This window comes from Macaca fascicularis, chromosome 6, assembly GCF_037993035.2.
Source record: "Macaca fascicularis isolate 582-1 chromosome 6, T2T-MFA8v1.1".
In the NCBI taxonomy this organism is placed as follows: Eukaryota; Metazoa; Chordata; class Mammalia; order Primates; family Cercopithecidae; genus Macaca; species Macaca fascicularis.
This window is the reverse complement of record NC_088380.1, coordinates 146,980,913-146,999,138: the sequence shown is the minus strand read 5'-3', so window position 1 is coordinate 146,999,138 and position 18,226 is coordinate 146,980,913. Positions and strand designations below refer to the sequence as shown.

The following is an 18,226-nucleotide window of genomic DNA, read 5'->3' as shown; positions in this document are numbered from 1 at the left end:
CAGCCACATTACCGAAATAAGCTGAGATTATTTATAAACACATTATAGCTGTAATAATTGGCTTTGCAACTTTAGTACTATCTTAATTTAAAATGGTATCTGTCAAAATGTTTAGAGGTAGACATTTAACTCCAAAGTAGTAACTACTAAACATGAACAATAAAATGAACAGGTAATACCTTGAATTAATTTCTGCCCCAGCATTAAGCAGAATCTTAATGATATTAACATATCCTCCAGACGCAGCTAGACTCAGTGGTGTATAATCAGATACGTTCCTATGTTCTTTATTTGCACCTCGAGCCAGCAGCAAGTCTACCACCTACAAAGTAAAATATGGAGAAGAGAGTTTACACCAACGGCTCAACTTACAACGAAGGAAACACAAAGAAACAGGACTTATAAGATATATAAATATCTGATATTTTAATTACATTTCATTAGACCTTAAATATTGAAATATCAGCACTAGAGAAATGGATTCAGTTTCAGGAATTTAGAGCTTTGAAATCCCAAGTATACTGCAATAACAAGATGTTACCCTTTCTATTTGTCATTTATTGGGCAATAAATTTGCATTTCATATGTGTTATAATTGTGATTCATTTAATTTGAATAAATGTAAGGATTAAGATAATTTTTATTTGGCTTTAACGGCAAGAAACAGATTTTTTAAAAGGGGATTTATGGCCAGGCATGGTGACTCATGCCTATAATCCCAGAACTTTGGGAGGCCGAGGCAGGAGGATCCCTTGAGGCCAGGAGTTCAAGGCCAGCTTGGGCAACATAATGAGACCTCATCTCCACCCTCCTGTTCCCTCCACAACCCCCCACCAAAAAAAGGGCATTTACATTCCCATAAAACTTAAGAGAAGTACCCATTCCTCAGAAAGTATATGGAGCATGTCAAAATACGTGCAGGGCCAGACATTCTGGCCCATAACTATAATCCCTGTACTTTGGGAGGCCGAGGAGAGAGGATTGCTTGAGTCCAGGAGTTTGAAACTGGCCTGGGCAACAACACATGACCCCATCTCTATAAAACAGCCCTAGCTACTTGGGTGGTTGAGGATTGCTTGAGCCCCAGATTTCAACGTTATAGTAAGCTATAATTGCGCCACCACTCTAGCCTGGGAGACAGACCAAGACCCTGCCTCAGAAAAACACACAAAATACATGCAAATTTTATTCATGTAACTAAAATACGAATCATATGCATATTTTAAAATACAAGCAAAATATTTACAAAATGAAAATTAACATTAACATACCTCCTGACGTCCACCAGAACATGCCAATGAGAGTGGAGTATCCTTAGTTCGTTCGGACTGTGCTTCTATATCTCCACCTTTATCCAAAAGGATTTCAACAACTCCAACATGCCCTGCTGTTGCTGCCAGGATTAGTGGTGTAAAACCTAAATCAGAAAATGAAAATCTTAAAACAAATTTATGTTTTTAAATTTTTTTAAAGCCACTGTTTACAATTCTCTAGCATTTTAGCAAAATAAACCCTTCAGGGCAGACACTGATAACAATTTAACATAAAACTGCTCTAAACCCTTATTTGTTAGTGACAAAAAAACCCATAAACACCTAATTAAAAAACTAAGTAAAAATTATTAAAGTTTACACTCATAATGAACTCTGATGCCTCTGTATGAACTACCTTTGGATTAAGAAGGGCAACCACAACTTGCTCTATTTCACTAACGATCTACAGTCTAGTTTTTGAATTTTTGGAGAATTATTTGGCTCTGCAGAAAAATGAATCTGGATATTTCTAACTGAAATAGGCTTATCCATCTTATCACTGAGATAGTCTAGGAACTATTTATCAATAATAAAAAAGTTAAAAATTATTTTCTGATGTAACTACACTTGGATTTTATTTCTGACTGATATTTACCTTTTTTGTCTCTATGTTCAATTTTGGCATCCCGTGCAATGAGCACAGATACAAGTTCTTCATGACCACCTGCACAAGCTAGTGTTAATGCTGTGTCATGATTGCTCTCAGTCTAGGAGAAGAAAAAAAATAAGTTAAAAATTTTTTAACAGAAGTTACCAATTTAAGAGCAAATAATACTTCTTTTCACAATAAGTGTAGAATGATAATTTTCCTTTCCAAAGAAAATCAGAATGTGCAGTATAAGTTTAAATAAAGCAATCTACTCACATGTGCATCAATGTCAACTGAAGGATACACAGGAGGCATTGATTGGGAAGCCACATTGCTTGTAGTCTGTGAACAGGATTCAGGTGTAAGACACTCTGTGGTCTGAGAAGAACTGTTGGAACCAGTGGGCAGTCTGGTACTCACAGCTGAAAAACAATATTCATATTGCTAAATTCCACTTAAAAGAGTAAGGTTATTTACACACAGAAAAACACAAAAACAGAAATTTCCATAGCAGTAATATATAGTAATAGTAAAATCACAAGCTTTGGAATCAAACAGACCTACATTTAAATATTAGTTCCAACACTGACTTTCTGATCTTGGGCAAGTAATTTAACTTCTCTGAGCTTCAATTTTCCCTATATGTAGAATGGGGATAATAATGGTACCTGCCTTGGAAGGTTATTGGAAAGACCACGTGAGACAATGCAGATAAAATACTTAACACAGCACCTGATATTTAGTGCATATATATTAAATAGTAGTTTTTTACATTGCCAATAGGGAGGAAAAAAAATTTCCAAAAATAAAAGTAAATAAAAGGAATTCTAGATTTTAGTTTGTAAAAGTCAATTAGATAAAAATATCCTGTGTACAATTCAAAAAAAGGGGCCTGGGGTGTGTCTGTAATGGCCCACACCTGTAATCCCAGCACTTTGGGAGGCTAAGGTGGGCATCACCTGAGGTCAGGAGTTTGAGACCAGCCTGGCCAACATGGTGAAACCCCATCTCTACTAAAAAAACAAAAAGCTAGCCGGGTGTGGTGGTTTACATGCCCCTAATCCCAGCTACTTGGGAGGCTGAGGCAGAAGAACTGCTTGAACCCAGGAGGTGGAGGCTGCAGTGAGCTGAGATCATGTCACTGCACTCCAGCCTGGGTGACAGAGCTAGACTCCATCTAAAAAAAGGGGGGGGAGGGGAAGGGAGACAAGTTCAAGTATTTCTCACATAAATAGCAGGGAGCATGTGTTTTCAAAATTCAATATTTATTTTGAAAATTTGTTAAAAAATCAATATCTGAAAGTCCAACTATTTTTAAAAAGAACATTGAAGTTCTATTTGAGATCTCAAAATGTGGTTTGAAAACTGAGTTAAGGCTGGGCGTGATGGCTCACACCTATAATCCTGGCACTTTGGGAGGCTGAGGTGGGCACATCACCTCAGGTCAGGAGGGTTGGGAGTTCAGGACCAGCCTGGCTAACATGGCAAAACCCCATCTCTACTAAAAATACAAAATTAGCTGGGCATGGTGGAATGCGCCTATAACGCCAGCTACTCAGGAGGCTGAGCCAGGAGAATCGCTTTAACTAGGGAGGTGGAGGTTGCAGTGAGCCAGGATCGCGCCACTGCACTCCAGCCTGGGCAACAGAGACTCCATCTCAAAAAAAAAAAAAAAAAAAAAAGAAAAGAAAACTGAGTTAAAAGAAATTATGTATTTTATATCTCTGAATATTTCTTATGTTTCATAAGAGATGGAGTTTGACCACAGAGGGAAACAGGACCTATCTCAGGGATGTTGTGAGTAGTCTAAGAGATACTGTATATAAAGCATTTAACACAGTGTTTTTGGCAAATGGTGTGTGATCAATAGATGTAACTATCAGATATTTTATAGAATTGTCAATACTATTATTCATTGTATTGAAAAATAAAAACATTACTATTCACTCAAGAAAGGAAAAACTCAGAAAAAAACATATAATCAGTAATAATATACAAAAAAATCAACAAAGCATCAGTGATGGCAATAACCTTACATTTGCACCCAGATTAAAAGTCAGTCAAAAACACACAAGACTTAAAGAAAAATGTAAGCATTTTAAGTGCTGGAAAATATTTTCTGTCTAGAATTTTTGATATGACTAGATCACATTCAAAGATACTATTCACAGGTGTGAATGACTCAGTTTAGCAGATTACTAGTTTAAATAAGTGAGCAAAGTTTAAGATGCCCAGATATGTTTCTACATGAGCTACCCAGCTCATCCCCACCAACATACATAACGATCTTGGCAATACAAATTTCTCCAGCTTCTGTCATCACATAGATAACTATTTAGTTACAAATAGGAAGAATTATTACATATGTTTGTTTCACTTATAAGAATATGCAAAATGGAAACAAAGCCTTAAAATTTTTTGTCATTTTTTTCCTGGAAGAAGTGGTCAAGAAAAAATAATAGTAATAATGGAAAATTGTTGTCATTCAATGAGTTAAAAACAGATACTATTTTGTTACACCTCCTGGAAATAGCTGATATGTTTGGAAAACTGCTTGAAAAAACAAGACACTGAAGATTAATATGTTACAGAACCATTCTAACAGTAAGACTTCAACAGTGGTCCCACAATTATTAACATATACTTTAGTAAAGAACTACTTTTCTATCAGTATTTTATTTATGTTATCTCATCTCTCTTTTTTATTATGAAAAACAGGTATATAAAAATTTTCTTGAATAGTTGATTAGAGTGCCATGCCAGAATGTGATGTTATAAGAAACTTCTTCACAGAGTTGGCTTTTAAAAAGTACTTCTGTGCATTTAACAGCTTTGTTAACAAAAATGTGTTGTTACAATAATTACTATACATTTTTGTACTACATTATCCTAGAAGCATTTTTTCACTCCATGTAATAATGACAGTCAGAAACATTCCATAGCAAGTGCCTTTAATAGGACTAATCACAAATGAAAAGTTATAAAACTAGAAAATAGCAAGAGATTTAAAAAGTGCATGTGGAATAAAGGTTGTATTAAGAGATAATTACACCAAGAATATGACATTTTCATAAATTCTAAAATACTTCCTACCTCTGAATGAAGTATCTCTGAAAGTGACCACGACAGACTGCTACCACAAACGTCTATATATATAATTCAAATTAAACTTATACGGCATGCTTTTTTTTTTTTTTTTTAAAGAGATAGGGTCTCTATGTGTTGCTCAGGCTGGTCTTGAACTCTTGGCCTCATGCAATCCTCCCACCTTAGCCTCCCAAGTAGCAAGGATTACAGGCGCAGAGTCACTGTGTCTGACTATTTATCCACTATTTTAAAATGAGGTGAGAGAAGAAGTAAATACAATATTCTACCGGACTTTTTATGAAGTTGAAGAAAGTTTTGTAGGCAATATGGAAGACAATAAATATTATTTAAAAATCTCACTGATACTAGGTGTACATAAAATATGTTGTGAGTTTTTTTTTGAGATGAAGTCTCGCTCTGTCGCCCAGGCTGGAGTGCAGTGGCACGATCTCAGCTCACTGCAACCTCTGCCTCCAAAGGCACGTGCCACCATGCCCGGCTAATTTTTTTGTATTTTTAGTAGAGATGAGGTTCCACTGTGTTAGCCAGGATGGTCTCGATCTCCTAACCTCATGATCTGCTTGCCTTGGCCTCCCAAAGTGCTGGTTAGATTAAAGGTGTGAGCCACAGTGCCCGGCTGTTGTTAGTTTTTAAGAAATTTAATTGCTATAATCTGTTTTATGTATTGGTAACTTTATTAAATAGTTCTATGTAAATAAAAACCTATGGCCGGGTGTGGTGGCTCACGCCTGTAATCCCAGCATTTTGGGAGGCCAAGGCAGGCAGATCACAAGATCAGGAGTTCGAGATCAGCCTGGCTAACATAGTGAAACCCCGTCTCTACTAAAAATACAAAAAAATTAGCTGGGCGTGGTGGTGGGCGCCTGTAATCCCAGCTACTTGGGAGGCTGAGGCAAGGAGAATCGCTTGAACCTGGGAGGCAGAGGTTGCAGCGAGCTGAGATGCGTGACAGTGTGAGACTCAGTCTCAAACAAACAAACAAACAAACAAACAAACAAAAAACTCTATAAAATATTAAGGTTAATCAGAAAAAAATATTTAAAGATTTTATTTTATTTATTTATTTTTATTTTTATTTTTGAGACAGAGTCTCGCTCTGTCCCCCAGGCTGGAGTACACTGGCGTGATCTTGGCTCACTGCAAGCTCTGCCTCCCGAGTTCACGCCATTCTCCTGTCTCAGCCTCCGGAGTAGCTGGGACTACAGGCGCCCGCCACCTCGCCCGGCTAATTTTTTGTATTTTTAGTAGAGACGGGGTTTCATTGTGGTCTCGATCTCCTGACCTTGTGATCTGCCCGCCTTGGCCTCCCAAAGTGCAGGGATTACAGGCGTGAGCCACCGCACCCGGCCTATTTAAAGATTTTATTGCAAATCCCCTTAAGAGGATTTCTTAATTACTTTTTAATTCTTAAACCTATATTCACTACTAGTTATTTAAAGATACTTTAACAATTTAAGAGCCTATTAAGATGCCAATGATAGTAACAACATAGTAAAAAACCAAAAACTGTATTAAAACTTACATGTACATCAAATCTTAATATAAAGATAAGGGAAATGATTAATAGAATTTCAAAGTCTAAGGAAATAACAATACTTAAAGATAAATCAGAACTTTAAGTTGACACATATGCATGCATATTACATCTAAGGTTCTTAAACTTGGCTGAACTGAGTTTGAATCTTGGTACTTACTAGCAACTTAATTTCCCTAAGCTTCAGTTTTTCTTTTTTTTTTTTTTTTTTTTGAGACACAGTCTCACTCTGTTGCCTATGCTGGAGTGCAGTGGTGTGATCTTGGCTGACTGCAAACTCCGCCTGCTGGGTTCAAGCGATTCTCTTGCCTCAGCCTCCCGAGTAGCTGGGATTACAGGCATGCACCACCATACCCGGCTAATTTTTGTACTTTAGTAGAGATGGGTTTGACCATGTTGGCCAGGCTGGTCTCGAACTCTGATTTCAAGTGATCCGCCGCCCGCCTCTGCCTGCCAAAGTGCTGGGATTACAGGCGTGAGCCACAGCTCCCGGACAGTTTGTTTTTCAACAGAAAAATAGAGGTGGGAAAAGGACTTATTTAAAGTATAATTATAATTAGCCCATGAGATAAAGTATATTTACCATTTATTATAGAAGTTGGTGCATGGTAAAAGCTCAATAAATGTAAATAAATTGATATTAGTTGATTTCTCACCAATCTTCGTTCTACATTAGAATTGAAAATTTTGGTCAGGCGCAGTGGCTCATGCCTGTAAAACCAACACTTTGAGAGGCCGATGCAGGTGGATCACTTGAGGTCAGGAGTTCAAGAGCAGCCTGGTCAACATGGTGAAACCCCATCTCTACTAAAAATACAAAAATTAGCTGGGTGTGGTGGCAGGTGCCTGTAATCCCAGTTACTCAGAAGGCTGAGGCAGGAGAATCGCTTGAACCTGGGAGGTGGAAGTTGCAGTGAGCCGAGATCAAGCCACTGCACTCCAGCCTGGACGACTGAGTGAGATTCTCTCTCTCAAAAAAAAAGAAAATTTGACTAAATATTTCTAGAGCTGCTCAATGGTAAAAGCTATTTTGAATTTCTTTAAATTACTTTATATTCCTAGACATTTGAACTTTGAGAATGACTTGCTGTTATGGTAACTGCTAAAAACCCAATGCTCACTTTCAGAAGGACTTGAGGAACCATGTTCCTAATCAAGAGTTTATATAGTCTGTTTGGAACTATATCATGTATGACACATATCAAACAACACACTAAAGGGCTAAGTTAATCAGCTAATCAAGTTGCAACATTAATAAATTATATAAACAACTTATCACAACAAATACTTTGAAAGAATAGCAATAAGGAAAAAATACTATATTTAAAAAGTAAAATGTTTTGTTATCATACATCTAAAATTCTTCTAAAGTAAAATTTACTTCTAAAGTAAAATTCTAAAGTAGAATTTTAAGATGTACAGTATTCTCTCCTTTACTAATATGAGGGGTAAGAACTAGAGTTAAGTAAAATTAATTATATCTTTGTCCTACTCTATAATCTTACCAATATGTTAATATATTTTACATTGCAGAATTAAGTATTAACCTAATTCACCCTTGCCTTATTTATTTTACCTTCAACATAAGAAAATTAAGACAAACTTTGACTTAGGAAAATATAATATTTAAATTTAAGATGGGTACATCATCTTGAATAAAGAAAATATAATTACTGCCATATAGTTCAAAACACATAACCTTCATAAAAATGGAAATTTTTACATGAAGATAATTTTTGTACTTGTTGGCTGATTTAAAAGTTAAAACTTATTAATAAAAGAATATTGTACAATGTGGTAGGTATTAATGCCTAACACAAATTAAATTTTATTTGTTTACATTCATATTATATATTAAAAGATAATTTCTAAGCCAATTTTCTAAGTTTCATGCAAACTTTGTAAAAGACTAATTTAACAAATACTTCAGTGAAATAAAATTTGATGTCCCTTAACACCTACAAGTTCCTTTTAGAGCTGTTTCTACATTCTTTAAAAAAAAAAAAAAGTTCTAACATAACTGAACTGATCAGTAACACAGATTTCATAACTGCAAACTATGCACTTAATTAGGAACATTATAATGCTAGTTACAGAACCCTACATCTTAAAAATGTTATTCCCAGTTCACCAGTTTCATCATTATTATTCATAATCATACTTCACATTCTAAAATCTGTTTTTACCCAGATTATAAATTAGAATTCCAAATGAACTACAAGAATTTATTCATAATTTATAACAACTTTCAATGCTAATAATACAAAATTAATTTGTGCCTACCAACTGAAGACATAAAAACCCAAATTAAAGAACAAAGAGCCTAACTCCTTAAAATATTTCCCAGAATTTTAATTTTCTTTAAGAAAACTAAGGCATTCCTCCTCTGCACAATGATACCTATATACATATCAGAGGAGCCTCGAAGGCAATATGACAATTCTATAACCATTCGAAGTCATACACATGCCCAATAAAATTCCTGATTTCAGTAATCTTATTCCACATTTAAAAAGATTCAGTAAAGATCAGGAAGACTAAAGGCTCACAAAAGAAGAAAGGAAACTGAGATAGCATAATTGGGATGGGAGAAGGGGAGGAGAATATGACAAGAGGCAACAGACAACAGTAAGGAAAAAAATGTTGCAATCAAGAGACAGAGGACTGGCCTGCCTTTGAATATCACTCCAGCTACATCTTAGTTCTTGGTCTTCATCCACTGTCAACAGCCATTCTGGCTGCATTTCTGAACTGGGCTCTCATGGAGGTGATACATTCACCAGCCATCTTTAGGAAGGTAAATGATTAATTGCACTGTTTTCCCACTGCTGCAAGGACAATGAAAGGGAAAGTAAACTTGTGCACCTCATTTCATATCTAGTTGTAATTTTCCACACAACAATAAACAGAAACATATACTTCAAGGTTATCAGGCCTTTTTTTCTCTGTGTGTGTGTGTGTGTGTGTGGGTGGGTGGTGTGGCTGTGTGCTTTCATTAAGAAAGTTAATGCAAAAATTCCAATCTTCAAATCATCAAGTCACAATAATTTTAATGCACCTTAATCTTCTTACCACAAATATTATAATATGGAATACTTAGTTTTCTCTGAAAATCCCATTTAATTGGAAATACTTAAGTTGATCTCATAAAATTATAAATTAAAAAAGCAGTGTGATTTAAAATTTCCAGACATGAAAATCACCAGCAGGAAAATTTTAAGTACAATCTTATATGAATAATTCTAAAGCCTACAAAGAAATTCCACTTTGAGATCCCCTACCCAAGTCACAACACACGGTGGTTTTGATACCAAAGGTTTAAAATAAAGGATTGTGGCAACTTTATTTCTTTGCCTTTGCAATATGACAAAAAAGAAGAGGGGGAAACACACTTTTGTGTGTTAGTGCTATTGGGCTTAGTTAATTCACTTCGAAAAGACCTCAAGAAATGGGTAATTTTACAAACATAGTTCTAAAATGGAAAAGTACAAAGTCTATGTTTTTGGAGGGGTATATAAAGAAGTTGAGCACACAGATTAAAGAGAAATTATTACAGATATATTTCTTAACCCACCTGCTATCAGGTCATCAAGAGTGTCGGTAAGCGTCTGAGCTGGAGTTGCAACCATTAGTCCATCTGGTTCTTGAACTAACAGCCCCTGATCATGTCCAGTAATAGCAATCTGAGGCTGTCCTACTATCTGCTGATTACCTGATACTTTCTGAAGTTCAAGAGAATTTGTCCCATTAGAACCTAAGTCACTGGAAAAGTTACACTGTGGAGATGATAAAGGCTGGACTGGGACAAAATCAATCTGTTCTGCCGATGGTGGAGACTGTTGCTCATCATCAACATCATTATCTTTAAATAAGATTGTGTCAACCTGAGGTAACTCTGAAAAGTGATCCTCTGGGAGACTACCATCTCCTTCCCCTTCCGGGAAGACTCCTCTATGAGAGCACTGCTGGTGTAGAGACACTGTGTCTTTCTGACCTTTGGTTTCCAAGTATTCTTTGGTAAATTGCTGCTGTGTTTTCATCTGCAACTGCCTTTCCACTTTCTGCAGTTCTTTCAATATTTTCTTCTTCTTCTGGACTTGCTCTTCTCTGTTCTTTTTAAGTTCTTCTATCTTATCTTTGTTCAGAGGTTCACCTTGAATTAACTCCAGTGACTTAAGCTGTGCTTTTTCAATAGCACTAATTCTTTGTCCCAGTTCATTCAGCTTGCCTTCAGTCTCCTCAACTATGCACTCCAAAGGCTGGTATGGGTGAAAAGATGGCAGTAGGTCCTGATCTGCTACCTGGAGGGAACTGGACTTCTGCTTGGATGTACCTAAGCACATGAAAAATGTTTGAAAAAGTGCCATGCTAAAAAAAAAAAAAAAAAAAAAAAGAAAAAAAAAAAAGAAAAAAAAAGAAAAGAAAAGAAAAGAAAACCAGCCTCCCCTCCCACACACACGGACCTCCCTCCCAAAACCCTTATAACTAATGTTATAGAATGAATGTTCAGAGTCACACCAGAGTCACACCAGTGTTAGGCAGGTTAAAGCCTATACTCATCTACTTCACGCAGCACAAACTAGGATGTTGCTAATTCAAAAACTGTGAAGTTTTAAAAATCTACTCTTTAGGACAGGAGGATTTTGGAAATTAAGTCAGGGGCAGGGAAAAGGAAAACAAAGAGGCGAGAATCTCAAAATTCTGCTGATTAGATTGGACTTTTTAAAGAACACCAAATCTAAAGCAGTATCAAAATAGCGCTGAAAATACCAGAAATGTTAACTGCCCATTTAGAACAATCATTCTTTTAGCAATATTAACTCTGCGAGCAATGCAGAGTTAACGCAAAAGACCAAAACTTACAGATCAAAGTAGGGGAAAGTGTTTTTCAGTCAAAATATTTTTCTTCTTATATTGAAATATGTGAATCAGTTTTTTCAAGACATGTCTTTCTAAAATTCTCCATTAAATATACCTTTAACACATCTGTACCGGAACACTGTTAAACTTACTACACAATGGACAACTTGCATTTAAATGAACCTTCAAGTAAATTCTGTCTATGAGAGAAACAATAAGTGATCCTAGGAGAAAATCACACTTTCCATTTAGGGTTACTCATACTGACAGTATATGTTAACAAACAGTGGCAATGTATATTATTTTAAGGTTTCAAATTACACTTAAGTTACTTCCTTTATAACAAATCAGCTGAAAAATAATTATCAATATTAATCCTAACATCTGGACATGAAATGAAGGACATAAATTTTTTTACATACAATACCTACTCTGAGGCAAATCTAAGTCTTAATCTTATTTAGAAGAAGTAGGACTAGGCTGGGCACAGTGGCTCATGCCTGTAATCCTAGCACTTTGGGAGGCAAAGGCAGGCGGATCACGAGGTCAGGAGATCGAGACCATCCTGGCTAACATGGTGAAACCCCGTCTCTACTAAAAATACAAAAAATTAGCCAGGCATGGTGGCGGGTGCCTGTACTCCCAGCTACTCAGGAGGCTGAGGCAGGAAAATGGTGTGAACCCGGGAGGCAGAGCTTGCAGTGAGCCAAGATCACACCTGGGCAACAGAGCGAGACCATCTCAAACAAACAAACAAACAAAAAAAAAGAAGTAGGACTATTCAGCAACAAAAAGGAACAAACTACTGATTCATGCTACAACATGAGTGAACCTCAAAAACATTATACTAAGTGAAAGAAGCTAGACACAAAAGACCACACATGGTGTAATTCCACTCATATCAAAAGACCACACGTGGTGTAATTCTACTCATATCAAATCTACAGAGACAAGGCAAATCTATAGAGACAGGGACAGTAGTGGCTGCCTGAGGTTATAGCAGTGAATATGAGGATCAGTTGAAAACAGGTATAAGAGATCTTTTTGGGGAGATGGAAATGGTCTAAAACTAGATAGTGATGATGGTTACACAGCTCAGTAAATTTACTAAAATTCATTGTATTGCACATTTAAAACAAGGGAACTTTATGGTATGTAAATTAAACAATAAAGCTGTTTGAAAAAAAAGCCGGGTAAAAAAGTTATCTATTATTTTGAATTGCAGTCAACATATATGAATAACATAGGTAATTTGGGAATTTTTAAAATAAAATCATCCATTGTATTAAAAATGATTCTCAAGTCCAAAGGAAAAAAGGTCAGAGACAAAAAGTGTTCTGAATTTCAAAGGGGTGACAAAACTACTAAAGAAAAAAAAATTAGAGATTCATCTACTTTTTTGCTAGAATAGAGATCTCAAAACTGCAGGTAGCTCAAACATATGCAACATGTGTCATCACTAAAAAAGTCTAAGTTTTTCCCCTACATACTGTCTTTAATAAGGTAAGATGACCACAATTTCAATATCACTGCAATCACTTCCAGAGGCTTAGTTATTCCTTAAATTGCAAAGTACATTGTCTATATTCAATTTATATATATATATATAGTTTTAAGAGATGGGGTCTTGCTATGTTGCTCAGCCTGGTCTTTAACTCCTGATCTCAAGTAATTCTCCAGCCTCAGCCTTCCTCAATTTATATTTCTATCTGAGCAAAATGATGGAAAAAGACTTTGTTCTTTCAGAGTAAAAGCCATTAGATTTGTGAGTTAATTTTATTATTACTTTCCTAAGACCACATAGGAGTCCCTGTTTTGATTTATGGCATTTGTTTAAAGTGCCTAATGACAATCAACAAGAAAAGGAAGGTAAATGGTCACAAATAGCAATGTACAAATCCACAACGATAACAAGGAAATATTCAGTCATGTGATAAATTCAATGACATCACTCGAGTACATTTAGAAGTTCTACAAAGACTGAATGGTCCTTTAAACATCCATTAGTTTCAAAACACCCTTGTATAGTTACTAATTTGTATTTAAGATTTAGGAAAACTAGCTAAGAGTTCAACACTAACCAGACTGGTTAGTAATTATGTTATGACCCCACTGGACATTCACATATTTAAAATCTTTATAAATAGTATAATCCAAAATAAGAGTAGAATTTGGAGGAAGTAACAGATAGGAATGGCCCTGTCTATCTTGTTAACAAATAATATGCAAGAAGCGTGGAACACAAGATTACTAAGAGTAACTTATTTAACTCAATATACAAACTATAAGCCCAGAACATATGTAGCATTAAAAATGGAAGATGGCAAAAGTGATGCATAAAAAGTGGTTCATCTCAAAATAGCCATGGAGTTAGTGGAATTGCCTAGATACACATCAAAGCACTAACACAAGCTCTAACATCAAGAATAAAACAGATTGGTGAAAAACAGATAATGATTAGTCCTAGAAGCTAAAGCAACATCTACACTTTCTGGGTAGAGATTATGACAAGTATTCTTTTAGCAACAAAATTTTCAATAGGTAATAATTAGTATTATAAGACACCAGAAAATAAAAGGGTTCTATCTCCTTCAAACAGCTTACAGCGTCAGATACAAAGAAATCTATTCACTGGTATCAGTGAATGATATCATAAAGTACTATTTAGAAATATAGGTGGCCGGGTGCGGTGGCTCACGCCTATAATCCCAGCATTTTGGGAGGCCGAGATGGGTGGATCACATGACATCAGGAGTTGTAGACCAGCCTGACCAACATGAAAGAACCTCGTCTTTTCTAAAAAATGTAAAATTAGTTAGCCTGGTGTGGTGGTGCATGCTTGTAATCCCAGTTACTCAGGAGGCTGAAGCAAGAGAACTGCTTGAACCCGGGAGGCAGAAGTTGCAGTGAGCTGAGATTGTGCCAATGCACTCCAGCCTGGGCAACAAGAGCGAAACTCCGTCTCAAAAAAAAAAAAAGAAAGAAAGAAATATAGGTAAAGTCGCCATTTCATCTTTTTGGTTTGGTTTCTATCCTATTCCTTTGCCTCTCACTTTCCCTCCATTAACAAAACTAGAAAAAGTCTGTAGTAGAAGCCATGATCTAGTGACAGCTTAAACATGGCCTTTATTTTTTTATTGGCCTGAAGGAATGAGGTGGACATATATTAGCCAAATATTTTGTTTTTTATTGGATTGAGCTTAATCCTATCAATCATTTTTCTATCTAAAATAATTAGTGCATTGTACAATGGAAAAATAATGGTCAATGGGAAAAAAACATGATACACAGAAGGATCTAGACTAGATTTCATATTTCCTTACTTGGTTTTGTCTATAAAATTTAAACCTTGTTCTGCAATTCCCTTGCTTACATTATCACACAGTACCCTACTAGAATGATTTTTAAACAGCATTCCCAACTGGGTCTCAAATAGAAAATCAGGTTGAGAAAGTATAACTAAAAATAACACAGTGCATCAAATGTAGTAGAGTGTTTATTATCCACTGGAATTTCTGTTTTGATAAACAGATGTATGATGTGTCCTGGGCTTCAATATAAAATGTTTCTTATTGTGGTCATAGTAAAAAATGAAAGCCACTAACCTAGAACTGACTTATTTTTCCTTTATGTCTAAATATTCATCTGAAAATTTCCCACACTAACAGGACATATTATACATCTTTAACATAGCAATCACTTAACTGTGTCCAAATAAACATCTGTGTTACATGTTAACAGATTAATTCAGTCTTCTTCCTATTACTACAAGTAGTTATATGTTAAAAGATATTATCAAATTTGGGCATGTGTAAATCCACGTAAGAATGATTACATAATGGAAAGTGACTAAAGAATATTAGCAGTCAAGTTTCCAGAGGAATACTCAATACCATTCACTGTATATACAATTTTTCTATATAATTTTAATGATTTGATATAAAAATGTGAGAACTTTTCATGTCACTTACTCCAAAAAGCAACTCTAACATATAAAAGCAGCATGCTAATTTCTTACTTTACATTTACACTTCTGTTTTCAATCTCTTTCCCACCATTCTAGAATGCTACTTGATTACTTTTTAAAAACATCTCTTTAATCATAATGTCTTTCTTAAAAATGCTTAAGAATTTTCTTCTGCCTTCAAAATAATCTATATTCTTAGCCTAGCACTCATTAATTTATTCAATAAGTACTTAAACATCTAATACAAGCAAGGCATGGTAGATCATATAAAGATGAGCAACATAAACCCTGCCCTTAAGGAGCTTACAGTCTAAGTGGGGAGATGATGCTCCAAAGAAATTCTTATGTAGATCCATAAAGGGACTGTACAAATATTTTCATCAAAGCATTGTTAGTGGGGGTGAGAAAATAGAGGCAATCGGGATATTTGTCACTGGGAGAAAGGACAAGTAAAAGCATGGAGGATATACAGGGTGTGAAGCACTATGCTACAGGTAGACACAATCTAGAGACAGGTGGATAAATCTTAAAAACAGTATTGAGTAAACAAAGGGAAAAAACAAAATGGAATCTGTAGCACAATACAATTTATGTAAATTAAAAATACAAGGTAATCACCAGGTGTGGTGACTCACACCTGTAATCCTAGCACTTTGGGAGGCCGAGGCAGGCAGATCGCTTGAGCTCAGGACTTCAAGACCAGCCTGGGCAACATGGCAAAACCCCATCTCTACCAAAAACACAAAAAATTAGCCAAGTGTAGTGGCAGGGCGCCTGTAGTCCCAGCTACTTGCAGGGCTGAGGCAGGAGGATTGCTTGAACCTCGGAGGTTGGGGCTGCAGTGAGCTGAGACTGCGCCACTGTACTCCAGCCTGGGTGACAAAGTGAGACACTGTCTCAAAAAAAAAAAAAAAAATATATATATATATACACACACACACACACACACACACACACACATATATATAATAAATATTTTATAAGATTTTATAAGAACAAAAGAATATACACATCAAATACTGAAATGATTATCTATGGGGGAAGCAGGGGAATGGAAAGAGAAATAAAAGGGAATAAATGAAACGTAGAAGTTATGGTGATAAAGCACCAGAAATTGAGTATGATTAACTCAACCCTCTACACTTGAGGTCCCAAGTGGAGGGGAGGAAGCAAAAGTGACAAGAACTGGAAGAAAGATCCAATGAAGTACTCTAGAAGTTCAGACAAGAGGAAATTACTCCTCAGGAGGGCTTGAGGTATACACAAAAGATGTGTTTTGTTTATCCTGACATAACTTTAAATGCTCTGCAGCAGATTAACTCTAAGTTACACAACTTGCAAAAGATCAAAATGAATCTTCTCTTAAAACCTCTGTAGAACCAGTTATAACAACACAACGGATTTACATTACTTATGTATCCTTTCCCATCTGAATGTTTGTAACTGCAGGTAATAAATAATGCTAGAAAACTGAGCACATTACTCTGAGTTTCATATTTTGTTTATGGACGTGATTCTGAGGCCTCTGTTAGATGCCACCTAGAATCTTGAATCCTTGAAAACCAACAACAGACAAGTGAGATCAAGTTGCCTAAATCGGGAGGATATGAATCAAGATGGACAGAGCCTGTACAACTGGTACACGTGGGGCATAAAAGAAAAGAATATCTGAGTAGAACATATATCAAACACCTGGGTAAGATTTATGGGCATTAATACATTTTTAAAAGGATGAGGATATTAATAATAAAAAGATTTATTGAAAACAGACAGGAGTAAAATGTTATAAGAATCTGAAAAGATGATTGCTGGAAGAGGAGAAGAAGAGAGTCCTAGAGAATAAGAACCCTTTGTCCATCCCTAATCACATACACGACACAGAAGTAATATATGGACTTAGAGGAAACAAAAACAAAAGGGTCAAACAGCAATTTCACCACTCAAGGGAGCTCTTCCAGAGACATAAAAGAGAAGCTTGAAGAAGAAAAAGGAGCTTTAAGTATAAAAAAAAAAAAGTTATGTCTTTCATTATTTAAGATAGGTTTTCCTATCCCGGTAATTCAGTGTGTTCTTTTCCATAATTAAATGGAGTTTAATTTTAATTCTTCCTAATTCATAGCAACATAATATTCTATGATATGTGTGATTTATACTAACATGACATTTTAACACAATGCATTATCGCAGTTTGATCCCGCATAAATAACTGTTAGATTGCCAATGCCATTTGGTTGATAGCAATAGCAAGTGCCCAAGTGTCTAAATACAAACGTTAATTAGGGATAACCCTAATAATTTAGTAAAATGAAAGATTCCTTAGAAAGGTAGCTCATGTTTATCCTATTTAGTAAGAAAACATCAAAATGCAGAAAATAAATAAATAGTCCAAGATATTTCAGTAAGCAAAAATATGGTTACTCACTAGAGTATAAACTTAAAACATCGGCCGGGCGTGGTGGCTCAAGCCTGTAATCCCAGCACTTTGGGAGGCCCAGACGAGCGGATCACGAGGTCAGGAGATCGAGACAATCCTGGCTAACACGGTGAAACCCCGTCTCTACTAAAAAATACAAAAAACTAGCCGGGTGAGGTGGTGGGCGCCTGTAGTCCCAGCTACCCGGGAGGCTGAGGCAGGAGAATGGCGTAAACCCGGGAGGCGGAGCTTGCAGTGAGCTGAGATCCGGCCACTGCACTCCAGCCTGGGCGACAGAGCGAGACTCCGTCTCAAAAAAAAAAAAAAAAAAAAAAAAAGAAACTTAAAAAATCACTACCTAAACATCTCAGATTATTTACATATTAAATCTAAATTTAAAATGTTTTTATTTCCTCTTGGCATACGTTGTATCTAGCTTATT

General features: G+C 35.9%; 1 protein-coding gene across 24 annotated transcripts in view; it reads right to left on the bottom strand.

Moving 5' to 3' along the window:
* Nucleotides 1–18,226, bottom strand: part of ANKHD1 (ankyrin repeat and KH domain containing 1) — a 139,619-nt gene that overhangs the window by 38,708 nt on the left and 82,685 nt on the right. For 17 of the 24 annotated variants that reach the window (XR_012414166.1, XR_012414167.1, XM_065546871.1 and 14 more), the window contains 5 exons: nucleotides 10,119–10,877; nucleotides 2,179–2,324; nucleotides 1,909–2,020; nucleotides 1,272–1,417; nucleotides 180–322 (listed from right to left, as the gene is read on the bottom strand). Coding sequence is in view for 20 of the 24 variants with exons in the window: in XM_065546871.1 (XP_065402943.1) it covers nucleotides 180–322; nucleotides 1,272–1,417; nucleotides 1,909–2,020; nucleotides 2,179–2,324; nucleotides 10,119–10,877 (1,306 nt within the window). In the remaining 4 variants the exon portion in view is untranslated. Of the gene's footprint in view, nucleotides 1–179; nucleotides 323–1,271; nucleotides 1,418–1,908; nucleotides 2,021–2,178; nucleotides 2,325–9,217; nucleotides 9,373–10,118; nucleotides 10,878–18,226 lie in introns of those variants that run through there. The other 7 variants (XM_065546881.1, XM_065546882.1, XM_073994417.1 and 4 more) reach the window with 3 other exon arrangements.